Below are 27,724 nucleotides of genomic sequence, written 5' to 3'. Positions count from 1 at the left end.
GCCCCTCCGCTGCATCACTTATTGCTTCAGCCCCTGACCGGGGCCCTGGTGGAGTGTGGCGTGGCAGGGGGACGGGGGGCTGTGTGCTGCCAGGGGGCAGGGGCAGCGGGTGGGCCAGGGCACCCCGCTGCTGGTGGGGGGGCTCCGGTGCTGCAGGGCAGCCCCCACACCCAGGCAGCGTGGCCCCCAGTCTCTGCCCGGGGACTCTGGCAAGTGCAAAGGGAGAGGGAGCACGTCCCAGTGTCCTCAAATGCGGTCCCACTTGCCCCGGGACGGGGGTACGGGCTCCGTGGCAGCGGTGAGGGGAGTTGGGATGGACATCCAGCAACACTAAAACAAAGCGAACAGAAAAGATGGGATGAGACAGGGAGACTGGTCCATGAGATGAAGCCATTGAGCCCAGCCGGCAGCGCTGCGCACCCGCCCTGCACCAGCCTGCTCACCCCCACGCTGCCTCGGCGAGCCACAACTCCTAACCAGGGCCAGCCCTCCCGCAGCCGGAGCAGCTGGGTGCAGCCGTGGCTGAAAAGCCTTCACCATGGGCAAGTGTAGCCCAAACTGCACATGGGAGGAAAACGATACCCCCACTGGACATCTCAGCGTCACCGCTGGGAGAGCGCAGTACCCAGCCAAAGCCCCAGCACCAGCCCCGCCAGCCCCGGCAGGGAACGGCAGGGAACCCCGGCTCCAAAGAGTGAGACTGGAAAGGTTGGCATTACCTGTGCTGGTGAGCACGGCCGAGGAGCTGCCACGTCCCGGGCTCCCCTCAAGCCCATCCACGACTTGCTGACATCGGAGACCCAGCTAAGGAACTCACCCAGCGGCAAGGGGACTTCTTTGGTGGGACTGGAAAAAGATGTCTGCCAGAGAGAGAGTGCGTTATTGCGGGTGAAGGGAAGGGGAGGAAAACCAAGAGGAAAGGAGTTACCACGAGGAAGAAAAGAAGAGTCCGGCTTTACAGAGATCCGCCTCTTTTCTAACACAAGAGCACACCAGGCTGCTTCAGCGTCCCATGACCCACCCTGTGCTCAGAGGGTCCCATGGCCTCCGCACCCCTCAAGAAGGTCTGGAGAACCCCCGTGGCAAGGTGGAGGGACGCATGGCCAGGCAGTGGCTGGGGTCTGGGCGCAGGAACCGCGCACGGAGCCAGGCTGATTTTGGCAGCGCAGGGCTCTGCTGAGCTCAGGCACGGGCTCTGGTGAAGGCCTGTCAATTCGTTAAGCTACATGAGTGTTAAGAAATCAACCTTGTGCGGAGCACTTCCCAGATACACGGAGAGACAGACAGACAGACAGACAGGCAGACAGACAGGCAGGCAGCAGCAGGTGCGGCCGCCGGCTGGCTGCGACACGAGCCACGTGGGCAGGGAGAGCCAAGCATGGCTGGTGTGTCCCAGCGAGCAGGCGGGCGGGCTGGCGGAGGTGGCAGTGGACACGCAGCAAAGCCCCTCGGTGGGCGAAGCGGCGGAGCGGAGGCAGGTCCCTCCGCATGGCGCGGAAGCACCGGGCAGCATCAGCGCGCACTTACGGTCGGGGCACCGGCTCCGCGGTGCGGTGGTGGGGTTGTGCCAGGAGGCCAAGCTGGGGAGTTGGGGCAGCTTGGGAGCCAGGGTGCAGAGCCCCTTCCTTGCCATGCTGAGGGTGGGTGGAAGGGGTCCAGGCAACAGTTCTGGGGCCGGTGCAGAGTGTCTGGCTGTCCGGCACCGAGCAGCGGGGAGCCCACGGTGTCCTCCTCTGTCCTGCCAGCATGCCGGCTGTGGTGCACCATGGGAACAGGGTCCTCTCCTCCTTTGGGGTGCAGGGGATGAAGCCGGTAGGGTTAATTACAAAAGAGTCACTAAGTGGTTAGATCAAAAAGACTGAACTGTTTTCCTGTTTTCTGGCTCTGCCTAGCCATGTCCGAGCAGCTAAGTGGGACCGGCTCTGCAGAGGACAGGAACAGCAGCAGGCTCCCGGGGCAGCAGATCTGGGAGGGTAGTGTGTTTTCTCTCTCATCTCTTAATATACAAATACTGTCAGAACAATTGTATATATTAATATATTAGTCTAGTCTTTTTGGTTAAACTTTAGGCACTGCTTTGGAAGAAAAATGGAGTTTAAAAATTAAAAAAAATACTAGTGATTAGCCAGCAGCGTTGCCACATGCGGAGCAGGCGAGGCGGTGGGTTCCTCGGGCAGGGGCCGGCAGGTTTCACGCCACGCGGAGCAGGGGCCCACACAGCCCGAGGTGCTCCCTGCTCGCCTCCTGCCCACAGCGACTGCTTGCGAGGGACAAGGCAAGGGTGAGGGCAGCCACCTCCACGGCACTCTGGGGACCCATGGCGTATCTGCGCCCAAAACTCGAGGAAGAGTAGGAGGAGGAAGAGAAGGTCATGGAGAAGCCAGAACCGGTGGCGTCGAAGCTACCTCGCCTGGAGCCCGACCGGGACCCAGTCCGGGAGCCTGACCGTGAGCCAGAGGTGGAGCCAGCACTGCTGACATTGTAGGGGCTGTAGTAGCCCTTGCTCGACTGGGAGGAAGCCTCCAGCAGCCGCAGGCCAGTCCCATCCTCGATCATGCTGCGGTCCATTGCGTCCTTGTAGGAGATCTTGAGCTTGGTTTTGGGGCAGGTGAGATACTTGGAGTAGGTGTTCACATCCCGCAGCTTCTGGGCTGTGCGTGTGTCGATAGTGCCTTTCTGCAGAGCCTCATCCAAGGAGACACGGCCCTCAACATCGGGCTCGATCAGGCCCCCCGTCAGGTACTGCACCTCCAGGAAGCGCTGCCCGGCCTCGTAGTACAGCCAGCCCTTCTTCAGGGCCTGGGCTGCCGACATCTTCGTCTTGGTCCGCGGGTCCTCAAAGCCGTAGAAGGCCTTCTGTGCCAGGTTGATGCGGTCCACCATGATCTTGTCAACCAGACCCTTGTTCACTGCATCAGCAACGGAGCACTTATCCCCGGTGTTGGGGTCAATGATGCCCCCGGTGCATGCCTGGGCTTCCAGCAGCCTCTGCCCCGTGATGTTGTCCACGAGGTTGCGGCGCATCGCCTCTGTGATGGACACCTTCTCCAGAGTGTCCGTGTCCAGGATGCCTGCCACTGGCCCAGTCTCCTCAGTTGGGTCGCTCCACATGGATATCTGCGTTCGCGTTGGGGCTGGGCTGACGGTGTAGGAGGAGGATGATCCCACAGAGGATGACCGTGACCGGAAGCCGCTCATGTTGCCAGAGAGCATGTCTGCGAACTCGGTGATGGAAAGGGTGCCTGAGCGGTACTGGTCCAGGGCTGACTGGTCAATCAGGCCCTTGCTGATAGCATCATCAATGTCATACTGGCGTCCCGAGCGCCTGTCAATGATCATCGACTTCACCACACCGTCAGAGGAGGAGGTGGTGATCTCCTCCCACTCGCATTCCTGTTCTGACAGCTCCAGGTAGGTCTGGTGGTCGATGAGGCCCTTGCGATAGGCTTCGTACACGGACATCTCCTTGCCTGTCTCTGGGTCAACAATCACCACCCTGCGCTTGCGGACGGAGGACTTGGAAGAGGTCTTCCTCTCCCCGCTTCTTCTCCTTCAGGGGCAGGAGGCAGAGGCCGGTCTCTGGGTCAGTGATGCATCGCTCCATGAGCTGCAGGTAGGTGAGGTTCTCCTCCGTGTTGGGGTCGAAGAAGCCCTTGGTGTCATCGCTGGGATCCAGCAGGATCTCATTCATCTCCTCGTCAAAGAGGCCCCTCTTGTAGGCAATCTCCACAGGGAGGCGGTGGCTTTCCTCAGGATCAATTATACCTCCTGTAGCAATCTGGGCCTCAAGCAGGCGGATCCCATGGTCCTTCAGGATCAGACCCTTCTTCATGGCCTGGAATAGGGAGATGAGCTTGCCAGAGTAGGGATCCCGGTAGCCAGTGACCGCTCTCTCAGCGGAGAGCAACTTGTCCTTGAACTCAGGACCCACAATGCCCATCCGCACAGCTTCCTCCACTGTCAGTTTGAGGCCCTTGATGGGGTCAATCACGTACCCTGTGGCTGCCTGTGCCTCCAGGAGCTCAAATGCGGTGCCTGGCCTGATGATACCCTTCTTCATGGCCTGGTACACAGACAGCCGCTCCTTTGTGGAGTCCACAAAGACACCAGCAATGCAGCTGGTGCCCTCCAGGAACTTCTTCAGGTTCTTAGAGACCTCTTCGATGGAAGTGAGGCCCTCCTGGAGGCGCTGGGCAGTGGCTTCGTCCATCACCTGTGAACGAACCAGCTCCTCCACCGTGATCTGCTTCCGCAGCCCCCGAAAGGTGAGCTTCCTTGTGTCACAGAGTGGGAGCAGGAGGAGCCCAGTGTTCTCATCCTTTCGGCACCGTTTCAGGAGCTGTGTGTAGCTGAGCTTCTCCTCCGTGGAGGGGTCCACATAGCTTCGCACCTCGCTGGGCTCAGACAGCATGTCATATGTGTCCTTATTGATGAAGCCCCGCTGATAAGCGACCTCCAGGGGCAGATGGAAGCCCAGGTGCGGGTCAATGATGCCACCAGTGGCTATCTGGGCATCCAGGAGCTTTAGGGCCTCTTCGCTAGGAATGAGGTCTTTCTTCATGGCCTGGAAGATAGAAATCTTCTGTTCACTGTATGGGTCTCTGTAACCAGTCACGGCCCTCTCTGCGGACAGGAGCCGGTCATGGATTTCGGGCCCCACCACACCTTTCCTGACCGCTTCATCAACAGTCAGCATCTCATTCTTTGTGGGGTCAATCATGAAACCGGTGGCAGCCTGGGCCTCTAGGAGGGAGCGGGCCACCTCAGAGTTGATCAGCCCCTTCTTCAGTGCCTGGTAGATACTGAGCTTCTGCCTGGAAGAGGGGATGTAGATGCCAGCCACACAGCCCGACCCATAGAGGTACTTCCAGACAGTTTCCACATCCAGGAGCTCCCGGAAGGTTTTGGAGCCCTGCTTCAGCAGGTTGTAGATGTCTAGAGAGATGATCTTGGCCTCATAAAGGTCCTCAGCTGTGATGCGGCGCCGGACATAGTCATAGGATGTAAGATTCTGCTGCCGGATGATCTCAGTCTTCTCAATGATCTCAATAATGATGATGATCATACGCTCCTTGGACACACGGCCTGACTGGAACTCCTCCATGAGCTGCTTCCGCTGCTCCTCAGGCAGCAGGTCTGAGTGCATGATCTCCCACAGCGACATGGAGGAGCCTGCCCTGCTGCCCACGGGGATGTCCACCTGTGTCTCCTCAAACACCTTCCGTGTCTCTGCCTCTGTGTACACCTGGGTGGTCTCCACCACTGCAGGCTTCTCAGGCTCCCGCAGAGGCAGCAGATACAGGCCCGTCTCAGGATCCTCAATGCACTTCTCCTTCAGCTGCTTGTAGGTGAGGTTCTCATGGGTGTTGGGGTCGAAGAAGCCCTTGGTGTCATCAGTGGGGTCAGAGAGGGTTCGATTCATTTCCTCATCAAAATAGCCCCGCTTGTAGGCCACCTCCACGGGGAGACGGTGGCTATTGACAGGGTCAATGATGCCACCAGTAGCAATCTGGGCCTCGAGCAGGCGGATGCCGTGCTCCTTGACAATAAGTCCTTTCTTCATGGCCTGGAAGAGGGAGATGGTATTGCCCGAGTAAGGGTCCTTGTATCCAGTGACAGCCTTCTCGGCAGACAGCAGCTTCTCATGCAGTTCAGGCCCAACGACACCAGCCTTCACCGCCTCATTGACATACAGTTTCCGGTTCTTCACAGGGTCAATCAAGAACCCGGTCGCCGCCTGGGCCTCCAGGAGGACCACAGCAGTGCTGGGCCTCAGCAGGTTCCTCTTCATGGCCTCGTAGATGTTCAGCTTCTCCTTGGTTGCCTCCACATAGACGCCAGCAATGCAGTCACTGCCATGCAGGAATTGCCTCACCGCATCTGTCTCAGAGAGGTCCTTCACTGATTTCTTGCCTTCCTTCAGCTGCTCATACTGGGCTTTGCTGATGATGCGGGACTCCACCAGCTCACTGGCAGGTACAGGTGCCCGGAGACCACTGAAGGTCAGCTTCTCCTGCTTTTTGGTCTCTGCCTCCTCAATGATGGTGATCACGATCTTGATGATCTTCTCGATGGTCACCTTCCCGGTCTTGTACTGTCGGAGGAGCTCCCGCCTGTGCTCCTCCGTGAAGTACTCGGAGTGGATCAGCTCCCAGATGGTCATTGTCTGGCCCTTCATGCTGCCTACTGGGACCTCTACAGTCGCCTTGTCAAAGCACTCCTTTGCCTGGCTGTCTGTGTAGACCTCCTCCTGCTGCGACTGGATGGCTTTGTCTGACAGGGGCAGCAGGCAGAAGCCCGTCTGCTTGTCACGGTGGCACTTCTTCTGCAGCTGGGCATAGGTGAGGTGCTCTTGGGTGTTGGGACAATAGAAAGCCTTGGCATCATCTCGGAACTCAGTCAGAGCCTCATTTATCTCTGGATCAAAGTAGCCCCGCTTGTAGGCGACCTCGAGTGGGAGCCGGTGGCTGTTCACAGGATCGATGATGCCTCCAGTGGCAAGCTGGACGTCCAGCAGACGAACCCCTGTATCGCTGGGGATGAGGCCCTTCCTGAGTGCTTGGAAGAGGGAAACCGTCTGGCCTGTATAGGGATCCTTGTAGCCAGTCACTGCCTTCTCTGCAGACAGCAGCTTCTCATGAAACTCTGGCCCCACCACCTCAGCCTTCACTGCCTCATCAACAGAGAACAGCTTGTTTCTCACAGGGTCGATGATGAAGCCGGTAGCAGCCTGTGCTTCCAGCAGGGACAGGGCAATCTCTGGCTTCAGCAGGTTTCTCTTCAGGGCGTCATAGAAGGTGAGCTTCTGGCCAGTGGACTCCACTAGGACACCAGCAATGGCATCCGTGCCCTTCAGGTACTGCCGCACAGACTCCATCTCCGCCACATCCTTCACAGACTTCTTGCCCTGATGCAGCTGGTTGTAGAGGTCCTTGTTGATGATTTTGCTTTCCAGCAGCTCAGCAGCAGGCACAGGGGCCCGGAGGCCCTCAAAGCACATCTGGCTCTTTTTCTCGCTTTCCTCCACAACTGTGATGATGATCTTAATGATCTTCTCCACTGTGATCTTGCCAGTCCTGTACTGCTGGATCAGGTCGCGCCTTTGGTCCTCAGTGAAGTATTCAGAGTTGATGATCTCCCAGATGGTCACTGTCTTCCCTTGGAACTTGCCAAACGGTGCTGTCACCGTGGCCTTCTTAAAGACATCCTTAGCTTCTTTGTCGGTGTAGACCAGCTCTCTTGTTTTAGCTGCCTGGTCAGTGAGTGGCAGGAGACACAGCCCTGTGTCTGGGTCAGTCACGCACCGCTCCATGAGCTGCAAGTAGGTGAGGTTCTCCTGTGTGTTGGGGTCAAAGAAGCCCTTGGTATCATCGCTGGGGTCAGAGAGGACCTGGTTGATCTCCTCGTTGAAGTAGCCCCGCTTGTAGGCAGCTTCTACAGGCAGGCGGTGGCTGTGCACGGGGTCGATGATGCCACCAGTGGCAATCTGGGCCTCAAGCAGGCGAATGCCGTGCTCCTTGACAATGAGCTCCTTCTTCATGGCCTGGAAGAGGGAGATCTTGTCGCCCGTGTAAGGATCCTTGTAGCCAGTTACTGCCCGTTCAGCAGACAGCATCTTATTGTGCAGTTCTGGCCCAATCACGCCCTCTCTCACCGCCTCATTCACCGAGAGCCTCACATTTCGCACAGGGTCAATTATGAAGCCGGAGGCAGCCTGCGCTTCCAGGAGAACCAGCGCAGTGCCTGGGCTGAGCAGCTTCTTCTTCATGGCTTCATAGATGCTCATCTTTTGATTGGTGGGTTTGATTAGCAAACCAGCAATGCTGCTGTTGCCCTGCAGGTACTTCTTGATGTCTTCCCGCTGTGAGAGCTCGCCAACACTCACAACACCCTTCACCAACTTGTCTAAGCTCTCCTTGCTCAAAATGCCAGCATCAGCCAACTTCTCTGCAGATACCTTCTGACGGATGCCATCAAAGGCAAACTCTGGCTCCCCATTCTGTGCTAAGCCATCCACTGCATCTCTGCCATTGGGCACAGCTTTGATATCCAGCAGCTGCGTTGCTGTAACCGTGGCCTCCTCGGGCAGGTCATCTGTCTGGATCATGATCTCTCGTGTCTGGGCCAGGGCAGCCTTGTACTCCTCCTGCATCTGCTCAAGCCTCTCCCTAAGCTTCTTGTTCTCCTCCTCCAGGAGTTTCTCCTGCTGCTGTCGCTGTTTCTCCAGCTGCTGCAGCTCCTCCTGCTTGTGCCGGACGTTTTCCTCTGCTTCTTTCTGATGTTTCTTGGCTTCGTCCAGCATGGCTTTCAGCTGCTGCTTCTCCTGCTCCATCTCCTTCTGCTGACGCTCCTGCTCCGCCTTCAGGTTCTGGGCTTTGTTCACCTCATCTTTGAAGAGCTTCTCCAGCTTCATTTTCTCCTCCTCGATGAACCTCTCCTTCTGCAACAGGGCATCCTTCTCTGTCAGGAAGGTCTGCTGGAGGAGCTGTGTCTCCTGACGGAGCTGTGCCTCCTGGGCCACCTGCATCTGGGGTGGAAGAGAGAACAGCATGGTCAGAAGGCACTGTATGCCCACGAGGGCAGGGCTGGTGGGACTGCAGGGGCAGGCTGGGGCAGGAGGACAGGCAGCAGGGCTGGCACTGGGCTGGCAGGGCTGCAGAGTCACCCAACCGCTCTGCTGTGTCAGATAAAGAGTTAAGGGAGCTGGGGTTAGGGAGCCACAGCAAACAACACGTGGGGGGAATGAGCAGGGAAAAGACACAAGCTCTTCTGTGGGGGCCAGGGACCCCCGCCTGGCACCAAGGTTGGGAGCTGGGGACGGCTCCTGTATAAGGAAACGAAATACAGCAGGATGTGCCACAGGGCCAAATAAATGGCATGGGTGGTGGGGATCACCCTACACAGCAGGAGGTACCGGCAGCAAGAGAGGGCAGGGGGTGGGAGGTCCTGCTCCAACACCCCACTGCAGGGTTTGCCTCACTGCACCTGATGTTGGCTCTGCTCACACCCCTGACCCCCACGTGGGGGTCCTTCCCCACAAGTGGCCACTCACTGTGACCCCAGCAGGGGGAGACAGACACTGGGGTGGGAGACTCAGTGATGCCTCCACCTCCTGGATGGTGCCAACAGCCAGCTCTGCGCCCACCAAGAGCAGGGTGCAGCTCCAGGGGCAGAGGCTGCATGCCTGTGCTACAGTGACGGTCCTTGGAGACCGGCCAGCATGGCTCCCAGACCCTGGCCGGCCACCCATGCACCTGCTGTCCCAGGACACAGGGCGAGGTGGCTGGGGAGAGGGAGGGCCTCCCTGCATACCACCACCGCTAAGGGGGACCCAGTACCTCCTCCGCCTTCTGCTGCAGCAATGCCGCCTCCTGCTTCAGCTTCTCTTTCTCCTGCTCCAAGTCGGCAATGGCCCTCCGCAGCTTCTCCGCATCCTGGTCGCTCTGCTGCCGCTGGATCTCCAGAGTGTGCACCAGTGTCATCTTCTCCTGCGTGGCCAGCTCAGTCTCATGCAGCCTTTCACTGATCTCCTCTGCCTGCTTCTTGAACCGCTTGGCTTCCTCCTCAGCCTTGGCCTGGGCCATGCTCATCTCCGCCACGTGCAGTTTGAGGCGCTCAGCCTCGGCTGTGATCTCCAGCTGCCGCCGACGCTCAGCCTCCAGGGTTTTCTGGAAACCCTCAGTCTCCTCAGCCAGGCGCTGCTGCATCTGCTCCTTGTCCTCCTGCAGCCGCTTGGCGTGTTCCTGCGCCAGGTCCTTCTGCTTTTGCAGCATTTCCGCTTCAGCTTTCAGCCGTGTGGCCTCCTGCACCGCCTGCATCTTCTCCTTCAGCATCTTCTCCGCCAGTGCCCGCTGCTGTGCCAGGTCGTCCTCAGCCAGCTTCCGCATGCGGGCAGCCTCCTGGGCCTCCACACTGAGCCGGGCGACCTCCTCTGCCACTTGCTTCATCTTCTCAGCCTCCTCCGCCAGGAACTTCTGTGTGTTGTCCTTGTCTTTGAGGATCAACGCCTTGTTCTCCTCCTCAATCCGGCTTTTCAGCTTCGCCAGCTCCTCCATCTGTACCCGGACCTTGAAGAGCTCCTCCTCCACCTGGGCCTTCTGCCGGACAGCATCTGTCACCTCCTCCTTCAGCCGCTGCAGCTCCTCATCCAGAATGCCCTTCTGGTGGTCAGTCTCATCCAGCTGCAGCTTCACCTTGGTCAGTTCCTGCTCCACCTGTGCCTTCTGCCGCAGCGTCTGCTCAGCAAACTTCTTGTGCTTCTCCATCTCAGCATCTGCCAGCTGCTTCTGCCGCAGGGCTGCCTGCTCCGCCTGTGCTCGCTTCGCCGCCTCCAGCTCAGCCTCCTTCCGCAGCTTCTCCGCGTCCGCCTGCGCCTGCGCCTTAGCCTGTGCCTCCTCCTCCGCCCGCTGCTTCAGCCGCTCAGCCTCCTCCACCCGCTGCCGAGAGAGGCTGGCATCCTGCTCAGCCTTGCTGCGCGCAAATTCAGCCTCCTCTGCCGCCCGCCTGGCCCGCTCAGCCTCCTCCCGCAACCGGTCCAGGAGACTCTGCTCCTGCTGCCGTGTCTGCAGCAGCTCTTGCTCCTTCTGCTGCACAGCGGCCAGGTGGGCCTTCTCCTCCGCTGCGATCCGCTTCTGTGCTGCCTCCCGTGCCAGCTGGATCTGCCGTTCTGATTCCTTCTCTGCCAGCTCCTTCTGCCGCCTGGCCTCTTCCACCATGGCCTTCAGTCGCTCTACCTCCTCCAGGGCCAGCCGCCGCTGCCGCCCGGCCTCCTCCTCAGCTGCCAGGATAGCCTGCACCTTCTCCTCCGCCTCCCGCCGGCGGCCCTCCTCCTCCAGTGCCAGCGCACGCTGCCGCTCAGCCTCCCGCTCAGCCTGCTCCCGGCTGCGCTGCACCTCCTCTGCCTCCCCACGGATGCGGCTCAGCTCCCGCTCCAGGTCAGTCTTGCCTGCTGAGGCCTTCTCGAAGCTGGCCTTTAGGGCACGGATCTCCTCCTCCACCTGGCGCCGCTGCCGCAGTGTGTCCTCCACCAGGTTTTTCTGCCGCTCCAGCTCGTTCTCTGAGGAGCGCTTCAGCAGGGCAATCTTCTCCTCAATGTCCTGCTTGTGCTGGGCAGCCTGCTCCTCCAGCAGCTTCCGCTGGTAGGCCTCATCTTCCGCCAGCCGCCGCAGACGCTCATTCTCTGCCTCCTTTTCCTTCAGGGCGATTTCCGCCTCTGCCTTCAGCCGTGAGGCCTCGTTGATGGCCGCCAGCTTCTCCTTCAGGATGCGCTCAGCCTCAGCCCGCTGCCGGCCAGCCTCGTCCTCTGCCAGCTGCCGCTGCCTCTTGGCCTCCTCAGAGAGGGCCCGCAGCCGGGCAGCCTCCTCGGCCAGCTCCCGCAGCTTGCTGGCCTCGGCCTCCAGCCGCTGCTTAGACTTCTCGCTGGTGGAGCGCGATTCCTCCTCTGTCTTGGCCTTGCTCTCCAGCAGGATCTCCATCTCGGCCCGTAGCTTGGCCAGCTCCTCCTCCACCTCCTTCCTCTTCTGGATGGCTTCGCTCACCTCCTTCTTCAGCCGGAAGAGCTCCTCCTCCAGGAGCAGGCGCTGCTGCTCACCATTCTCCATCTCCGCCTTCAGCCGGATCAGCTCCTGCTCTGCCGCCAGCTTCTGCTGGGCTGTGCCCTCCGCCAGCTCCCTCTGCTTCTCCAGCTCCTCCTCTGCCAGCTCCTTCTGCCGCAGGGCTGACTCCTCTGCCTTGGCACGCTTGCGGGCCTCCCGCTCTGCATCCTCCTTCTGCTTTTCAGCCTCCTCCTGTGCCAGCGCCTTCTTGTGGGCCACCTCCTCTGCCTGCAGCCGCAGCCGCAGTGCCTCATTGGCCTTCTGCCGCCAGTGCTCCAGCTCCTTCTCAGCCTCCTCCCGCAACTGCTCGGCCTCCAGCTGCTGCTTCTTCAGCCGCTCAGCCTCCTCCTGCAGATGGGTCACCGTGATGTGCTCCTGCTGCAGAGACAGCTCCAGCTGTGCTGTCTTCTCAGCAAAGGACAGCCGTTTGCTCTGCAGCTCAGCCTCAGCGCTCCGCTGGGCCACCTCCTGGGCCACCTGAATCTGCCGCTCCTTCTCCACCTCCGCCTGCCGCATCCGCCGCTCAGCCTCCTCTGCCTGCAGCCGCAGTTTCTCCAGGTCTGCCACTGCCTTCTGCTTCTCCCGTGCTGCGTCCCGCTCAGCCTGCACCTTGCGCTTCAGCTCCTCCTCTGCCTCCCGTTTCTTCTGACTCTCTTCCTTCACCTGCCGGCGCAGGCGCTCAGCCTCCTCCTGCGCCTGCCTTTTCTGCCGCTCAGCATCCTCAGCACGTGCCCGCAGCTCCTGCAGCTCCGTCTCAGCGCTCGCCCGCTGCTTCTCGGTGTTCTCCAGCTGGAGGCGGATGACGCGGATCTCCTCCTCCACCTTCTTGCGGTTGTACTCGGCCTCCTCAATCAGCTTGACCTTGGACTTGATCTGGTGGTCGGAGTTCTGCCGCAGCTGCATCAGCTCCTGCTGGATGTTCTGCTTCTGCTGCTCGGCATCCACAGCCACCACCTCCCGCCGGGTGACCTCCTCCTGCATGCGGAGCTGCAGCTCCCGCGCCTCTGCCTCCGCCTGCGCCTTGGCTTTGGCGTGGGCCTCAGCCAGCTGCCGCTGCTTCTCCAGCTGGGCTTCCACCTCCGCCAGCCGCTTCCTCTCCTCCTCCTTCAGCTTCTCGGCGGCTTTCTGGAGGGGAAAGAAGGTGCAGAGAAAACAAGAGAGGGGAGAGAGAGAGAAATCACAAGGGATGCGACCAAGCCATGGTGCCAATGCCAGCCACAACCACGCACCACCGAGAGACTGGACGGTCCAGGGCAGAGGGGTGGAGGATGCGCATGGAATGGCTTCGTGTCCCTGGGCCTCCCCATGAGCTGGAGGCGGTGACGCCAGCTTCCAGAAGACGTATGGCAGACGGGACACACGACTACTGTGTCTCACTTAGCACAGCGCGGGCGGACGGGAGACAGGACTGAGAACAGCAGCGTGGAAAGCAGGATGGCCCACGTACCACAGACAAGGAATGGAGCGCGAGCAAAGCCCGAAGCGATGGAGACGAACCCGAGCAGCTTGCACACCACCACCATGCCCAGTGCTGCCTGGGGAGAGCCCTGCCCTGGCCCCCCGCAGAGGGGAGCCTCCTCTCATGCTTGCCGGGGCTCCCCATGCGAGAAGGGCCAGCACAGAGAGCCACCACCTTGGGAAAAAGAGAGACCTGGCTGGAGCAGGAGGTCAGCAGGACAGAGGGGAGCGGGTGTGAGAGAGGTGCCAGCAGAGCCTTCCCTGCCAGGAAAGCCTCAACGACGTGGAGAGCAATCCAAGCTCCGGCCCGTGCGGCCCCACCTGGTCTGAATCCCCCACACACTGGGCCTCCTCCAGGCAAGCCAGCCAGCCAGATGTCTGCTGAAGGGCTGATGTGGCTTGTGCGTGGCTTGGGGCCATGCCACAGAGCACTCTGCGCTGCATGCACCACAAGCAAGGCAGGCATACACTCCGTGCAGTGCCTAGGCACAGGCAGTGCATGTGCAGGTGAGCCGGACCCCTGCGCTGTGGGGCTGGGTCCCCTCGCACCACCCCAGGCCCTGCAGCAAGGGCCCAGGAACAGAAGCAGAGAAGGGCGAGGAGCATGGGGGTGAGTAGATCTCCAAAGGGCAGGGGTGCAGCAGGCAGGAGGGGCGCGCAGGCTGCTGGCAGCCATGAGGTGAGGCGGAGGGGTGCCGTGGGGAAGGGGACATGCGCAGAGTGAGTACCTGGTGCAGGGATGCCAGAGTCATCCTGGTTTTTTACCCTCCATTAGATCCCCACCAACACAAACATCCCCCAAGACAAAGCACTGGCAAAGCGGCTCGACTTCCAAGGGCAGAAACCAAGAGTTAGAAAGGTTACCAAGACAGAACACCCGAGGGCTCCGGTCCCGCGGCGCCCGAGCACAGCTTTCATGCGGAAGGCAGATGCTGACTGCACTACGTGTATCTGGGAAGTGCCTACTACCACCAGTCACACCAGAGCCCGGTGGTGCCTGGAGCTGGCTCTGCATGCTGCCCCGGCCAGCCCTCTCAGCTCAAAGACCTGCTGTACCCAGAGCCAGTGGCTTCAGTGCCGAGGAGCCCAGATCAGAGCAGGGTTAGAGGCCGCGGGCCAGCGTTAGTGATGGGGGGCCGGCAGTAATCATGAACCATGTTCCCCGTTGTTATGCAAGAAAGAGAATGCAGCCGGACTCATGCCACCCCACGTGCCCACACGCCGCTCCCCTACCTCCTCCTCCTCCAGCCGCCGCAACGTCTCGGTGATGAACTTGATGTATTGGCTTGTGAGTGTGGTCAGCTCGCTGTACCGCGTCCGCAAGTCCACATACTGCGGCAGACAGCAGGGGTTAGCAGGAGGGAAGCACACCCATGGCACACCCCAACCCAGCTGCCTGGCACTCCAACGGTGAAGGGGCCAGATGGAGACAAGCCTCTGCGCCAGCCCCCCATTGTGCCCACCCCTCCAGCAAAGGGCTGCAGCCCTCTGCTCCTGGGGAAGCAGGCACCCCAGGCACGGGCGTGGAAGGTCCCCCCCTCACCTCCTGGATGATGCTGTCGGATGCAGACTGCACTTTGGGCTTCTTGGCTGGAGAGGCCATTGGCTCCACTTGTGCCTTGAAGCTCACCAGCTGCAGCTCATAATCCTGCCGGGGAGAGAGGTCCTCAGCATGCCGGCCAGCCTCCCTGGCGAGCCCCCCTAGGCCCTTCAGGGCTGCCTGGCACTAGGCTGCCACTCCCCAGCCCCACATCTGCCCCGGCACCCCAGGGAAAGGCAGCCCAGAGAGGGCACGCGCGGCTGGCAGGCACACCTTGATGGCATCGATGTACTGCTTGGCATAGCGCTGACATTCCTCCACCTTCTCCTTGTTGCGGTCACACTCCTCCAGGAGTTTCTGGGGAAAGACACTGGGGTGAGCTCAGGCACCCCGTGGCCACCCTGCTGCAGCCAGGGACAGCCACGATCACTAGTCAAGCCAGCCCCACTCGCCCCGCTGTGCGCGGTACCTTCTCCTGCAGCAGCTGCTCCCGCACAGTCTTGCTGTCGGTGATGGGCACTGCCTGGATTTTCTCCTGCCGCTGCTTTGCATCCTGGATCCACTGGAGCAGCCCATCACAGCTCTCGCGGTAGTACCGCAGCTGGCGTCCCAGCTGGTCCAGCTCACGCTGGCGCAGGTCTGTTTGGGTGAGGACAGCTTGCCAGCGCTCCAGCAGCTGCTGGACTCTTTCTCGGTAGCGGTCCAGGTCCACGTCACGCTCGCTGTGGCCCCTGACCATCCGTTCGTTGACATCCTTGGCCTTGCTCAGGTCAGTTTCCAGCGTGCTGAAGAAGGGCTGGTGCCCCTCCGCCTGCGTGCGCAGCCGCTGCAGCAAAGCGAGAACAGGTCAGCCCTGGCCCCAGCCCCCACCAACTCCCCCCCACTGGGCACGGTGCTGCCCCAGCCACTACCTTCAGCTCAGCCTTGCTGGCCTCCAGCTCTCTGAGGTCAGCTGGCACGGTCTGCACATCCTTCAGCTGGTCCTCATACTTCTTGACCAGCTCCTCCGCCCCCTGAGTGCTGCGGATCACCAGGTTGATGGTCTTCAGCCTGCAGAGAGAGAAGATGGGCTCAGCCAGTGTTGAGCAGCAGCATCAGTTGGCACACGGCCACGAGCTCACAGGAAGGGAAGGACACGCTGGCACAGCCAGCTTCCTCCAGACCTCATCAGCCCACCCCTAGCCAGAGCAGGCTCATCCCAGCTGATGATCATTTTCCCCAGCCCAGGATGACCAAGGAGCCGCACAGGGACTGGGCACTCACTTCTCCAGGTAGATGCTGGAGAGGCTATACACCTGGTCCATCTTCTGCAGGGTGATTTCCAGCTCTGAACGCAAGACGGGGGCTGAGCTGGCCTGCTCTGGCTGGGCCAGCACCTTCTCTGTCTTCTCACTGACCTTGTCCAGGTTCTTCTTGATGCCCTCCAGCTCCAGGTGGATTTGCTGTGGAAAGAGAAGGGTCCCACACTCCCTGCTTGTGGCTGATCTCCCACGTCACACCATGTCAAAGACCACATCCTGCCAGCCAGGACCTGGGCTGCAAGGCCCCCCCAGTCACCCCCAACCCCAGCAGAGGAGCAGAGCAGAGGAGAACCATCCCCGTCCTGGGTGCCAAGGTCCCCATCCACATGCGCTGCACACCTGCACACACGTACCTGCTGCTCGGTGATGCGTTGGGCGCATTCCTTGACCGGGTCCTTGTCGAGGGGCAGGCGGATCTTGTGGATGGTGCGGGTCTCGCAGCTCTCCAGCTGCAGACGGATGTCCTTCAGGTGGGAGATGTAGCTCTTGCAGAGGGACTCATCCTGCTCTCCTGTGGGTGCACCGGGGACAGCTTAGCACCTTCCCACTCCCTTTGTGCCATCTGCATCCCCAGGAATGGAGGGGACACCCCTGAGAGAATGGGGTGACAGAGCAGTCCATGGCAGGGAGGAGGGGGCTCACCTTTCTCCTGGCTGCGCAGCAGAAGCTCGTACTTCTGGGTGCAGGCATTGTACTCGCGCTCCACCTGCAGCCGGTCGTCGGGCTGGAAGCTCTGTGAGTCCTGGCTGTCCCGCAGGAACTGCTGGTAGTGGGTCTCCAGGCTGCGTAGGACCTGCCGGCACTCCTCCACCTGCATCGTGCGGAACTGGAGGGGGACAAAGGGTACCTTTAGCCCTCGCTGCCTGAGCAGGACTTCCAGGGATCCTGTGCTGGGCTTGGCACTGCCCCATGCTGGCATCGGGACCAGGGACTCACCGTCAGGTGGGACCAGGACTGGATCTGCTGGATGTCACGGATAAGGTACTGCCAGGAGAGGAGGCTCCTCATGTCCAAGTGTAGCTGGTGCCAGAGCACGAGGAGGTGCTGGTGGGTCGTCTCCAGCCTGGGGAGACATGGTGTGAGGTAGGGGGCAAGGGAGTAGAGTGGCGGGGACTCCATGGTAGGGCAGGGAGCCAAGGTGGGGCCACTGGTGGGTCAGCTGGCGCTCACCTGTGTACGGCATCCAGTGCCTCCTTGTTGGGGGGTGGCACAAGGAAGCAGACGGAGGGAACGATGGCCTCGCTGCCAGCGGCACTCAGCACCTTCCACTTGTAGGGCTGGGCATTACTGAGCAGGGCGCACTCATCGTTCTTGTGCACCGTGATCTGCAGGGCCAGAGCGGCATGAGCCCATGGTGAGGTGTCTCCGCGCAGCCCCCCCACCCCCCCACTGCTCCCCGTTTCTCCTCGCACCTCCATTTGCTTGTAGTCACAGACAGCCTGGATGGGCGGGCGGCCCTGGAGGGGCGTGCTGGGGCTGCGGGGCTTCAGCTGGACAATGGTCTTGGCGCGGCGGGCCAGCCCGGCCAGATGCCCCTCATACTCGGCCAGCTGGTCCTTCTGCTCCTGCAGGTGCAGCGGGGTCAGGGGCACACTGGGGTGCTCCCCTCCACACTGGGCCCCACAGCTGGGGGGGGTGGGGAGCTGGTGGCAGGGTGGGGGTGGGAGGTTGCCCAACCCCACAGGGGTCCCAGGGTGTGGAGGGGGGTCACTGCAGTGGGGTCTGCAAGGGGGAAGAGGATTACTGGGGGAGCACTGGAGGGGAGGGTGGAGGGGGTCACTCCTGCAACAGGGTCTGCATGGGTGTGTAGCGGTCACTGCAGCGCTGGGGGTCACTCCTGGGGCTGCAGTGGGGCTCACACACTGGGGGGTCACCCCGGGGCTGCAGTGGGGCTCAGGCATTGGGGGACACCCCAGGGGCTTCTGTGGGGCAGGTGGGGGTCCCTCACCATGCAGTCCTGCAGTAGGTCCTCCAGGCGCGTGACCGTGATGCTGCGGTCACACGAGTATTTCTTCTTCATGTTCTCCTGCGTCTTCCTCAGGAACTCCTCAGCCTCCTTCACCTCGGCGAAGAACTGGAGGGAGGTGGAGGAGTCAGCAGGGGTGGGTGCCCATGGGCAGTGGGGCCGGGGAGGGCCCTTCCTGCCCACCCCCCTTCCCTCCCTGCCCCCCTACCTGGAAGTATGCACTGTTCTCCTTCAGGTGGGCTTCAATGCAGCAGCAGAGCTGGAGCATCCAGCTCCACTGGGTCTGCAGGGCTGCCTGGAACGCCTGAAACAGGGATGTGTCACCCTGCCCTGCCCACATCAGCACCAGCATCGCTGCTTCTGCCCGCTGCCAGCCCCCACCCAGCCCAGGCAGCTGCTTGCACTGCCACAGCACCCCCCGTGCACTGCCCACCACCCCACAGGCTGTGCCCCACAGCACTCCACATCCTACACCAATGAGCCACGCTGCACCCCACAGCAGTGACCCACAGTGCTCTACACCCTGTGCCCCACACCAGTGCTCCCCCCGCTGCCCCTCACCTCCAGGGTCTGCCTGCCTGGGTGCTCCTCCCGCAGCAGCCGGTCCCCGGTGCTCTGCAGCTCTTTGATTCTGCGCTCCCGCAGCTCCAGCTCCCGCATCAACCCCTGGGGGTGGGGGTGGGGGTGAGTGCCCACCCCCGCAGCGCCAGCACACACGTGTGTGTGCGTGTCTGCGTCTGCATGTGCCTGGGGTGCAGGCACCTTCCTGCCCCCACCCCAGAAAACTGCTGGGGACCAGCAGGAGGAGGATGACCAGGGCAGTGTGGGTGGGTCCAGCACCCATCAGAGGAGCCTGCTGGGGTGGGGGGCGCGGGGCTGGCAGGCATGGGGCAGGGCAGAGATAGGGTGTGGGGGGACAGGATCAGGGGGGATGAGGGACAGGGCTGGGGGTGCTTGTGGGGGAAACACAGAGGCTGGGGGTGATCGGGCGGGGGAGGACATGGGTGCTGGGGGTGCTCAGGGATGGGATATGGGGGCTGGGGGTGCTCAGGAATGTGACATGGGTGCTGGGTGTGCTCAGGGGGAGACACAGGGGCTAGGGGTGCTCAGAGTGGGGACAGGGGTCTGGAGGTGCTCGAGGACGGGACATGGGTACTTGGGTGCAGACACAGGGGCTGGGAGTGCTCGGGGATGGGATGTGGGGGCTGGGGATGCTCAGTGTAAGGACGTGGGTGCTGGGGGTGCTCAGAGGTGGGGACATGGGGGCTGGGGGTGCTCAGGGATGGGATATGGGGACTGCAGGGTGCTCGCAGGGGGGACACAAGGGGTGCTCAGAAACTGCTGGGCGGGACAGGCGTGCAGAGGTTTGCAACACTCCAAATGCAGCTGCGGGGCCGTGTGACCATCAGTGGCAGTGCAAGTGCAGCAGCAGCAGCCATGGCAGAGGCAGGGTTAAGGGACTGAGGGTGCTGAGCGATGCAGAGCACAGATTCGGTAGCGATAGGGATCAGGGAGCTGAAGAAGCAGAGCTGGCAGGAGGAGATAAGAGCCTCGAAAGCAGAGTTAGGAGGAGGAGGAGATAAGAGCCTCGCAAGCAGCAGCGTGGCACGGCAGGGCTGTGCAGCAGCCAAAGAGCATCCTCTGCCACAGCATGCAGGCAGCACCTCTGAAAATCTGTCACCACCAGGCTAGGGGGACAGGGACCGTGCAGGATGGCCACATGCAGGGACAGAGACTGTGCAGGACAGCCGTGCATAGGGACAAGGAGCAGGCATGATGGCCGTGCGCAGGGATGGGGACCATGCAGGATGTCTGTGTGCAGGGACAGGTACCACACAGGACACGCACTCCCCAGGCTCTCTCCATACCGAGTAGTTCTCCTTCTTGGCCGTCATGTTGGGGTTGTGGTCACTCCAGTCAAAGTTCACCTCCTCCTCCTCCTTCTCGTTCAGCCACATCAGCTCCTTGGTGGCAGCGCTGACAAAGCCATGCAGGCTCTCCAGGTGCCGCAGCCGGGACTTGGAGGAGTTCTGGGGACGGACGCAGGGATGGGCTGTGTCCACATCCTCCTTCCCACGTCTCCTTCAACATCTTCCTCCCCACACATCTCCCCCTTGCATCCTCCTCTCCACACATCTCCCCCCTGCATCCTCCTCTCCACACATCTCCCCCCTGCATCCTCCTCTCCACACATCTCCCCCCTGCATCCTCCTCCCCACACATCTCCCCCCTGCATCCTCCTCCCCACACATCTCCCCCCTGCATCCTCCTCCCCACACATCTCCCCCCTGCATCCTCCTCCCCACACATCTCCCCCCTGCATCCTCCTCCCCACACATCTCCCCCCTGCATCCTCCTCCCCACACATCTCCCCCCTGCATCCTCCTCCCCACACATCTCCCCCCTGCATCCTCCCCACACATCTCCCCCCTGCATCCTCCTCCCCACACATCTACCCACATCCTCCTCCCCACACATCTCCCCCCACATTCTTTCCCCACAGGTCTCTCGCATGTCCTGCACCTGCTCCTGTCGCCCCCCACCTGGGCACTCACCAGCAGCTTGCCGTACTGCAGGTCCAGCTTGCCCAGACACTCCTGGTAGGCGTTACGGGGGCCAGGGGAGAGCTGTGCCTGGGGGAAATGTGCTGTGAGCTGGGGGTCCTCCCGACCCACCTCCTGGGGATGGTAGCACCCCACCCCCGCAAAGGTAGGGACCAGGAAGGAATGCTAACGCCAGGAGCACCGCAGCAGCATCCAGAGCCGTGTGGGGCTCCGCAGGGTACCGGAGGTAGCAGCGCCCACTCCCATTGCCATGTCCCCCCACCCACAGGGGCTGGGTATGGGGCAGCGCGTGGGCAGCGGAGGAGCCAGTCCTGGGGCAGGAGGGGTGCCAGAAGGGCAGCGGCATGTAGCCCCTGCCTGACCTGGGCACCCCAGGGCACAGAGGAGCTCCAGAGTGGGCAGTGGCAGCCACAGTGCCTGGGGGACCCCCAGGAGCAGGGGCCATGGGGGGTGGCTCACCTCATCAGCCCGTGCCCGCTCAATCTTGGCACGGAACTCCTCGATGGAGTGGTGGAGGCCGCGGTGGCTGCCCAGGTGGGACTCCACAGTGGGCAGGTCCACGCCCCACTCAGCCGCTGCCAGCCGCCGCTGGTTCTCCTCCACCCAGGCCAGCAGGTCCTGGAGGTACCGCAGCGTGGCCTCATCCAGCTCCTGCCGTGGCCGCTGCCCCAGTGGCACTGACACTGCTGCAGCTGGCGCACCTGACTTGAGTCGCAAGTTGTACTCGGTGCGGATGGCCACCAGGCGCTCGTGCAGGCGGTACACCCTGTGGGCAGGCGGCACTTCAGCACGGGGGGGACAGGGAGCAAAGGGGGCACGGGGGCCACAGGTGACATGGAGGACTCAGAGGACACAGGGGACAGGGAGGACATGGAGGGCTCAGAGGACATGGAGGCATAGAGGACGTTGGGGAGCACAGGGCACACTGGGGGCACAAGGGACGTGGAGGACAAGGGGAACATGGAGGGCTCAGAGGACGTGAGCAGCAAAGAGGACATGGGGGACATGGGAGTCACAGGGAACATGGAGGGCAAGGGGGACATGGTGGGTAGAGGTCGTGGGCTGTTCCTGCAGCCAGGCAAGTGCCAGGGTGCCCTGCGTGGGGCACACTGCATGAGGCACCAAACCCCATGTGGCCATACCTGCGGTACATCTGTTCCCCCTGCGGGTGCCGGCCGTCCTTGAGGGTCTGCACATCGTTGAAGAGCAGCCGGATCATGGCGTCTGCCTTGTCCAGGTCCCGCTCGATCTCAGCTGCCTTCTGCGGTGGCTTCCCCGCATTCAGCAGTCGGATGTCCTGGGGACAGGGCATGGTCAGGGGCACAGTCAGGGCACGGTCAGCACCCCATGCACCACTCAGCACCCCCCCTGCACTCCCGCAGCCGGAGCCGCCTCTCACCGACTGAAGCAGGGTGTCAGCCTGGTTGAGCTGCTCCTCGCAGAGCCCTGACTCCATCTGCAGCTTGCTGACGATGCGCTGCAGCCGCTCCAGCCTGCGTGGGGAGATGGCGGGGCTGGGGTCAGCACACGGGCATCAATCCCACCCGTGCACAGCACAGGTCCTGCCCTGTGGGGCACCCATCCCATCCCTGCATGGCACAGATCCATCCCTGCACACCCAGCAAGGACTCTGTGCCAGCACAGATGCTGTACATTCATGGCACAGATCCTGTCCCTGCATAGCACAGATCCCATCCCCACACAGCATGGATCCATCCCTGCACATCCAGTAGGGACTCTGTGCCAGCTCCACTCTGATCCCGCCCCTGCAGACTGGGATCTCATCCCTCTCTGGGCCAGGAGCCCTGTCCTGGCTCCCTATCCCACTCCTCATCCTAGCCTGCTCCCCGTCCCTCCCCAGCCCAGCCCGCTCCCCAGCCCACTCCCCAGCCCATCCCATCCCATCCCAGCCCATCCCGCTCCCAGCCCCGCCCCCCCTCCCATCCCATCCCGCTCCCGCCCACAGGCAGCGCTCCAGCCCCACCCTGCCTGCCCCCCCACTGCCCACTCCTGCCTGCGCTGCCAGCTCCAGCCCCGCTCCCTGCCCGCGCTGCTGCCCCGGCGAGGCCTGGTGTCCCCTGCTGCCGTGCGAGCCCCCGGGGGGACAGGGCAGAGCCCAGCTGGTGGCAGAGGCACCAGCGCCCGGCTGCCGTGCGGCGCCTCGCTCGGGGCCAGCGGCTGCTCCAGCTTCCCGGAGCCGGGCAATGACTCACGCACCGCGGTTCCATCGCCGGCGGGACGGGACGGGGGGGCCGGGACACCCCACCCCGGCCCAGCCCAGCGGTTTGGCAGCGCGGGGCGGGGAGCGCGTGCCAGCCCAGCTCAGCCCCCCCCGCACCGATCCCCCCCCGCGGCACTCGCCTCTCGAACTCGGCCCGCAGCAGCTTCTCCCGCTCCAGGACGGCCACGTGCAGCTTGCCCCATTCCTTCTCCACGTCCAGCGGGTGGTACCCGGGGGGCACCTTCAGCTGCCCGGACTGCACAGCGCCCTGAGCCCCACCCCCCACCCCCCCGGGACGGTCAGACCACCGGCCCCGGCCCCCCCAGGCAGCCGGTGGAGGGGGGCCTGGCAGAGCAGCCCCAGCTGCGGGTGCCACGTCTCCGCTGGAGGCAAAGCTTTGCGGGAGGTGGGAGAGGCACGGGATGGCCTCTGCCCCAGCAGGACGTGGCGCAGCGTGCTGAGGACTGCTGTGGGACCCCACTAACGCCGGGACCCCCAGGAGCCCAGATCCCATGACACTTGCCCCTTTGGACTCCCAGACCCTCAGGACCCTGGCCCTCCTCACCCCTTGGGACCCGAGACCCCTGGGACCCCAAGCCCCCCAGAACCCCGGTTCTCTGGGACCCTCGGCCCCTCCAGACCCTAGCACCCTTGGGACCCCAGACCCCTGGGACCTCCACTCCTTGTGACCCCCCAGCCCTCAGGACCCTGGCCCCTTGGGACCCCAGACCCCTGGGGCCCCCAGCCCCCCAGGACCCTCAGGCCCCCAGGCATGGCTGGCACCGGGTGCTGCTCACCTCCAGGGACTGGAAGATGGCCTTGGAGCGATTCTTGTCGGCCTCCTTGGCTGGAAGCTCTGTCTCCTTGAACTTCAGGAACTGACGCCAGAGAAACTGCCAAATGGGGGGCAGCTAAGGTAGGCAGTGCGGATCCCCAGGCGTCACGACCCCCTTTTGGGCATTTCCCCCTTGCGCCGCGCCCCCCCCCCCCCCCTATTTTCCATGCATGTGAGGCCAGTGGGAAGGAAGGGACCGGGTGGGGAGCTGGTGTTTGCCACTGGTGACTCAGACAGAGCCTGGAAAGAGTGAGTCAGAGAGGCCCTCCCACCCAGGGCTCCCCAGCTCTGCCACGGCACGGCTGCCCAGCCCCAGCACCTCCTGGCCAGCACCAGCACCAGCACTGGCACCGAGCCCTCCTCTGCTTCACATCCCCCAGGGTCAGGCTGCGTGGACCCAGCTGGGGCTGGTGGCAGGCTCAGTGATGGGCACTGCCATGGCTGCAGCTGGGTCTCCGTGTTCTCCCAGTGGCCAGCATGAGCTTGCAGCACGGCACGGCTGGGTGTGTGCTGGCCCGGGGTTGCCGCACTGGGAGGACTCGCCACAGCATGAGCCAGCCCACAGCCAGGCCACCAGCCAACTGAGCCACTGCCAAGCACCTCCCCGGGCACCGGCATGGCTCACGGGGGACTTTCATCCCCTGCCAACACTGTCCCAGCTCCCTCACCTCAATCTCCTCATAGCTGGCGGGGAAGCGGCGCTCCTCAAAGAGGACGGTGTGCTGACGGATCCACTGCAGCAGCATCGTCACCACCTCATAGTACTCCTGCCAGCGCAGCTGTAGCTCCTGGGCAGGGGGGGAGGCACGTGGGGCCGGGTGCCCACCACAGGGGGAGGTGGACACGCCCCGGCCCCCAGACTCACATTGGCCTTGACGCCGTCCTGCACCTCGGGCACGCGGGGCATGGCATCGTAGAGTGAGGAGACGTAGGTGATGATGGACTTCTCGTCTGGCTGTGGCACATCCACGTCTGCAGAGACGGAGGGCGGTCAGGTGGGGGGAGATGTGACCCCAGGTTGGGGAAGGATGGGAGCTCTGCAGGGAAGGTGACACCCCCCTGTGACACCCTCGCAGCTGGGTGCCCCAGCCCATACCTTCGGGGTCCAGCAGGCGCGTCACCCCCAGGTCCCGCTCCGCCACGGTGAACGCCTGGTCCAGGTTCTCCAGGTTGCTCTGACGGTACACTCGGTTCATGTCGATCAGCATGGGCCTGCGGGCAGCAGGGACTGGTCTGTACAGGTCCCGCTGGGGACCCCACTGCCGCTGGGGCAGGGTCCACACTGACGGCACTCTCCTGCCACACATGGCAGACAGCCGGGCCGGGGCTGCCGGCAGCGCCCTCCACCCACCCTGCCCCACAGCACAGGTTTCCAGCAGGCATGGGTGCCGGTTGTTTGAAAAAACCCCTGGGGACAGAGGGTCGAGCCCCCCGCACCCCTGAGGGGTCACCCCACACCCTGCGCACCGTGCCACAGGGGCACCGGCAGCTGGCGAGACCCCAGCACCCTTGCCCACAGGCAGTGGGAGCCAGGGACACCTTGATGGCCCCGAGCATGGGCCCCGGAACAGGCAGTGTCCCTGTGGCACAGGCAGCAGCCCCCGCCCCCCCAGCCCACTGGGGGTCCCAGCCCCCAGCCCCATGCCTACAGCTCCCTGAGGCGCAGGCTGCGCTGGATGGAGTAGAAGGAGCCGCTGATGCCGGGGGCCACCGGGCACTCGGGGACGTCTTCGCAGACCATCACCACCCCATCCTCCGCCCCCGGCAGAGCCCGTGCCAAGCTCCCTGTGCCGTGCCGCCGCAGCTGCTTCCTAGCCCGATGTCGCCCGCTCGGCTCCATGGCGGGACCAAGCCTGGCGCAGCAGTCGGTGAGCTCCTGCTGTGGCGGCAGTTTGGTGCCGAGTGCGGTGTGGCGTGGTGCGGCACAGCGCAGGTGCCTCCTCCCACCCCGCGCGGCACGCCTGCACGTACTTGTGCTCCCCAAAGGCATGTGGCGGCCCCGGCAGAGCCCACGGGGGCCTGCCTGCCCGCGCCCCGGCACGCTGCGGAGGGCACAGCGCCCACCGCCTGGGGAGCTCAGCACCCGCCTGCCCGCACAGGCAGCAGGTCGGCAGGTCGGGCGGGAGCGTGGGAAGGTAGCTGAGCTGTGCGGCTCCCCGTGCCGCCATGGCACTGCTGGCACAGGCTGATGGGCTGGGACTTGTCGGATGCACGTGCCTGCATCGCCCCAAAGCGGGACTGGCGCAGCTGGCCCTGCCAGCAGCTGGTCCCAGTGAGCACGCGCCTGCCCTGCGCGTGGCATCACCCTGCACTGCTGGCTGCTGCAAGGAGCCAAATCCTGCCAGCACCGGAGCTGCTGTCCCCACCACAGCGGCCAGGAGCCTGGGCTCACCCAAGAGCCGGCAGCCCAAGCCAGGGGATGGTTGTGCCAAGGGAGGCTCGGCACCATGGGGACAGGGCTGGCGGTGCTGGGTCCCTGCTGGGGAGACAGGAGCTCTGTGCCCACTGTGGGTACAGCACAGCCCAGCACGCTGACCCAACACACAGCAGCCAGAAGCAGACCTGGCTCCGCTCTACCTACTTGTGCCGGTGGATGATGGCATTGAAGAGGCGCCCATCCCGCCAGCTCGTGGTGAAATTGTCACAGCGCAAGCCCTGGTAGTCCTCCACCATCCGCTGGGACCAGAGCAGCAGCTTCTCCTTGGCTGTCATGTCCTCTGACTGCCCCGTCACCTGGATGTCTGAGATCTGCCAGGACAGGGAGGTTTACACCGGCCCATCCATCATGCACACGCACACTCCATGGGGGCTGCCACCTTCTCCACCGCAGCCTGTGCTGGTGATGCCCCTGCTCCAGGGACCAAACCAGCACCAGGAACCCCCGCCAGCACTGCAGAGCCCTAGCCTCCCAGCATCACCAGCACCACCACCACTGCCCCCAGTCCCACCACTGCACGCAGCTGAGACAGGCCCCAGGGCTCTGGGCTCACCTGGAAGTGGAGGATGATGGTCCAGATGAGCCCCAGTGTCAGCTTGGGGTTGCCATCAGCAATGTCATCGTTGCGGATGTTGACAAGCTTCACCTGCGAGGCCAAGACACACAGGAGCTGTAGGGAGGGCAGGGAGCATGCCCCAGCCCCAGGGGTCCCTGGGGGGTGTCCCACCAGACCGGCAGCCCCGCATCCCCCCCTCACCTGGCGATGCTTCAGGTAGTTGAGGGCAATCTGCACGTTCTGCAGCTTGTGGAAGCGCATCCTGCCCTTCTCCCGGGGCTGTGGGGAGAGCGGGGGGTGATGAGCCACGGCCCTCACCAGGCACAGCCCCACCAGGACACCAACCCACCACCCTGGCTCCCCCACGCATGCGAGGGATGCTTGGCACCGAGCACTGCGTCCCCATCATGCACTGTCCCAGCCCCTCTCAGTGCTACACATGCCGATGCCACACGCCCTCTGCACTTTGTCCCCACGCTGCCGCCGGGGAGGGGACATTTCCCGACTCTCCCCTCACAAAGCTGCCAGCTGGGGCCAGTCCAGCCAAAACTGTCCCCAGCCCCAGCAGGGCCGTGCTGTCCACACAGTGCCGGGGCCGCCAGCTGCCGTGTCAAGGGAAGCCAAGCACCAGGCATGGTGCGAGAGCAGCATCCACAGCACCCTTGCTTCCCGTCACACCCCACCGAGCACCGGCCCCTGCCTGAAACACGGCAGCTGCCTGTGCAGGCAGGACAGGCAAGATGAGCGCAGGCATCAGGCACCCCACTGCCACAGGGGGTGCAGCACTGGGGCCTGTGTCCCCTGCCACCGCGGGCGGGCATTGCAGCTGCTGCCCAAGGTAGCTCTACCAAACCGGTCCCGGCCAAGGTGCCACCATGCCCTGCACTCCTGTCCAGGCAGTGCACGTGGAAGCGGGCAGCACGGACCCGTCAGGAAATCCTCTGCCCGTCCCACGGGGCCGTGGGCAGGAAGCACGGCCGGACCGAACAATGGCAAGCACGGCTGGCCTCACCACCGGATCCTGTGCCTGCGCTTCCCTGGCCACAGAGCAGTGCCGGCCCCACAGCACAGGCACAGCCCAGCCCTGTTCTACCCCTGCCCACGGCATCCCAGCAGCACCGCTCACCCTGCCCTCGCCAGATCCTCGCAGCCCATCCTGCCCACAGTGGGGCCGCGCTGGAGGTAGCATGCAGCTCCCTAGCACGCTCCAGTTTCAACCCACGGCAGGGACAAAGTGCCACCACATTGGGCA

General features: G+C 63.1%; 2 protein-coding genes across 2 annotated transcripts in view; both read right to left on the bottom strand.

Annotated features, from left to right (window-relative positions):
• Positions 1 to 1,767, bottom strand: part of LOC102059710 (microtubule-actin cross-linking factor 1, isoforms 6/7) — a 36,509-nt gene extending 34,742 nt beyond the window's left edge. The window contains exons 1-2 of the mRNA XM_055703899.1: positions 1,528 to 1,767; positions 720 to 860 (exon numbers count right to left, since the gene is read on the bottom strand). Of these exons, the coding sequence (XP_055559874.1) occupies positions 720 to 860; positions 1,528 to 1,767 (381 nt within the window). The remainder of the gene's footprint in view (positions 1 to 719; positions 861 to 1,527) is intronic.
• A 423-nt stretch (positions 1,768 to 2,190) lies between these two features.
• Positions 2,191 to 27,724, bottom strand: part of PLEC (plectin) — a 44,731-nt gene continuing 19,197 nt past the window's right edge. Inside the window, 30 exon segments of the mRNA XM_055703898.1 lie at positions 2,191 to 3,537; positions 3,539 to 8,527; positions 9,339 to 12,719; positions 14,286 to 14,384; positions 14,596 to 14,700; positions 14,866 to 14,949; positions 15,062 to 15,418; positions 15,504 to 15,642; positions 15,856 to 16,034; positions 16,247 to 16,404; positions 16,536 to 16,719; positions 16,830 to 16,956; positions 17,064 to 17,218; positions 17,306 to 17,458; positions 17,842 to 17,967; positions 18,068 to 18,163; positions 18,421 to 18,525; positions 19,728 to 19,889; positions 20,415 to 20,492; positions 20,883 to 21,189; positions 21,566 to 21,720; positions 21,823 to 21,916; positions 22,785 to 22,912; positions 23,442 to 23,537; positions 24,148 to 24,267; positions 24,345 to 24,451; positions 24,576 to 24,691; positions 26,061 to 26,227; positions 26,470 to 26,562; positions 26,674 to 26,751. Of these exon segments, the coding sequence (XP_055559873.1) occupies positions 2,191 to 3,537; positions 3,539 to 8,527; positions 9,339 to 12,719; positions 14,286 to 14,384; positions 14,596 to 14,700; positions 14,866 to 14,949; positions 15,062 to 15,418; positions 15,504 to 15,642; positions 15,856 to 16,034; positions 16,247 to 16,404; positions 16,536 to 16,719; positions 16,830 to 16,956; positions 17,064 to 17,218; positions 17,306 to 17,458; positions 17,842 to 17,967; positions 18,068 to 18,163; positions 18,421 to 18,525; positions 19,728 to 19,889; positions 20,415 to 20,492; positions 20,883 to 21,189; positions 21,566 to 21,720; positions 21,823 to 21,916; positions 22,785 to 22,912; positions 23,442 to 23,537; positions 24,148 to 24,267; positions 24,345 to 24,451; positions 24,576 to 24,691; positions 26,061 to 26,227; positions 26,470 to 26,562; positions 26,674 to 26,751 (13,485 nt within the window).

The sequence above is a fragment of the Falco cherrug genome, chromosome 3, assembly GCF_023634085.1.
Source record: "Falco cherrug isolate bFalChe1 chromosome 3, bFalChe1.pri, whole genome shotgun sequence".
Lineage (NCBI taxonomy): Eukaryota > Metazoa > Chordata > Aves > Falconiformes > Falconidae > Falco > Falco cherrug.
The sequence above is the reverse complement of the archived record's forward strand: the minus strand, read 5'-3'. Positions and strand labels throughout refer to the sequence as shown.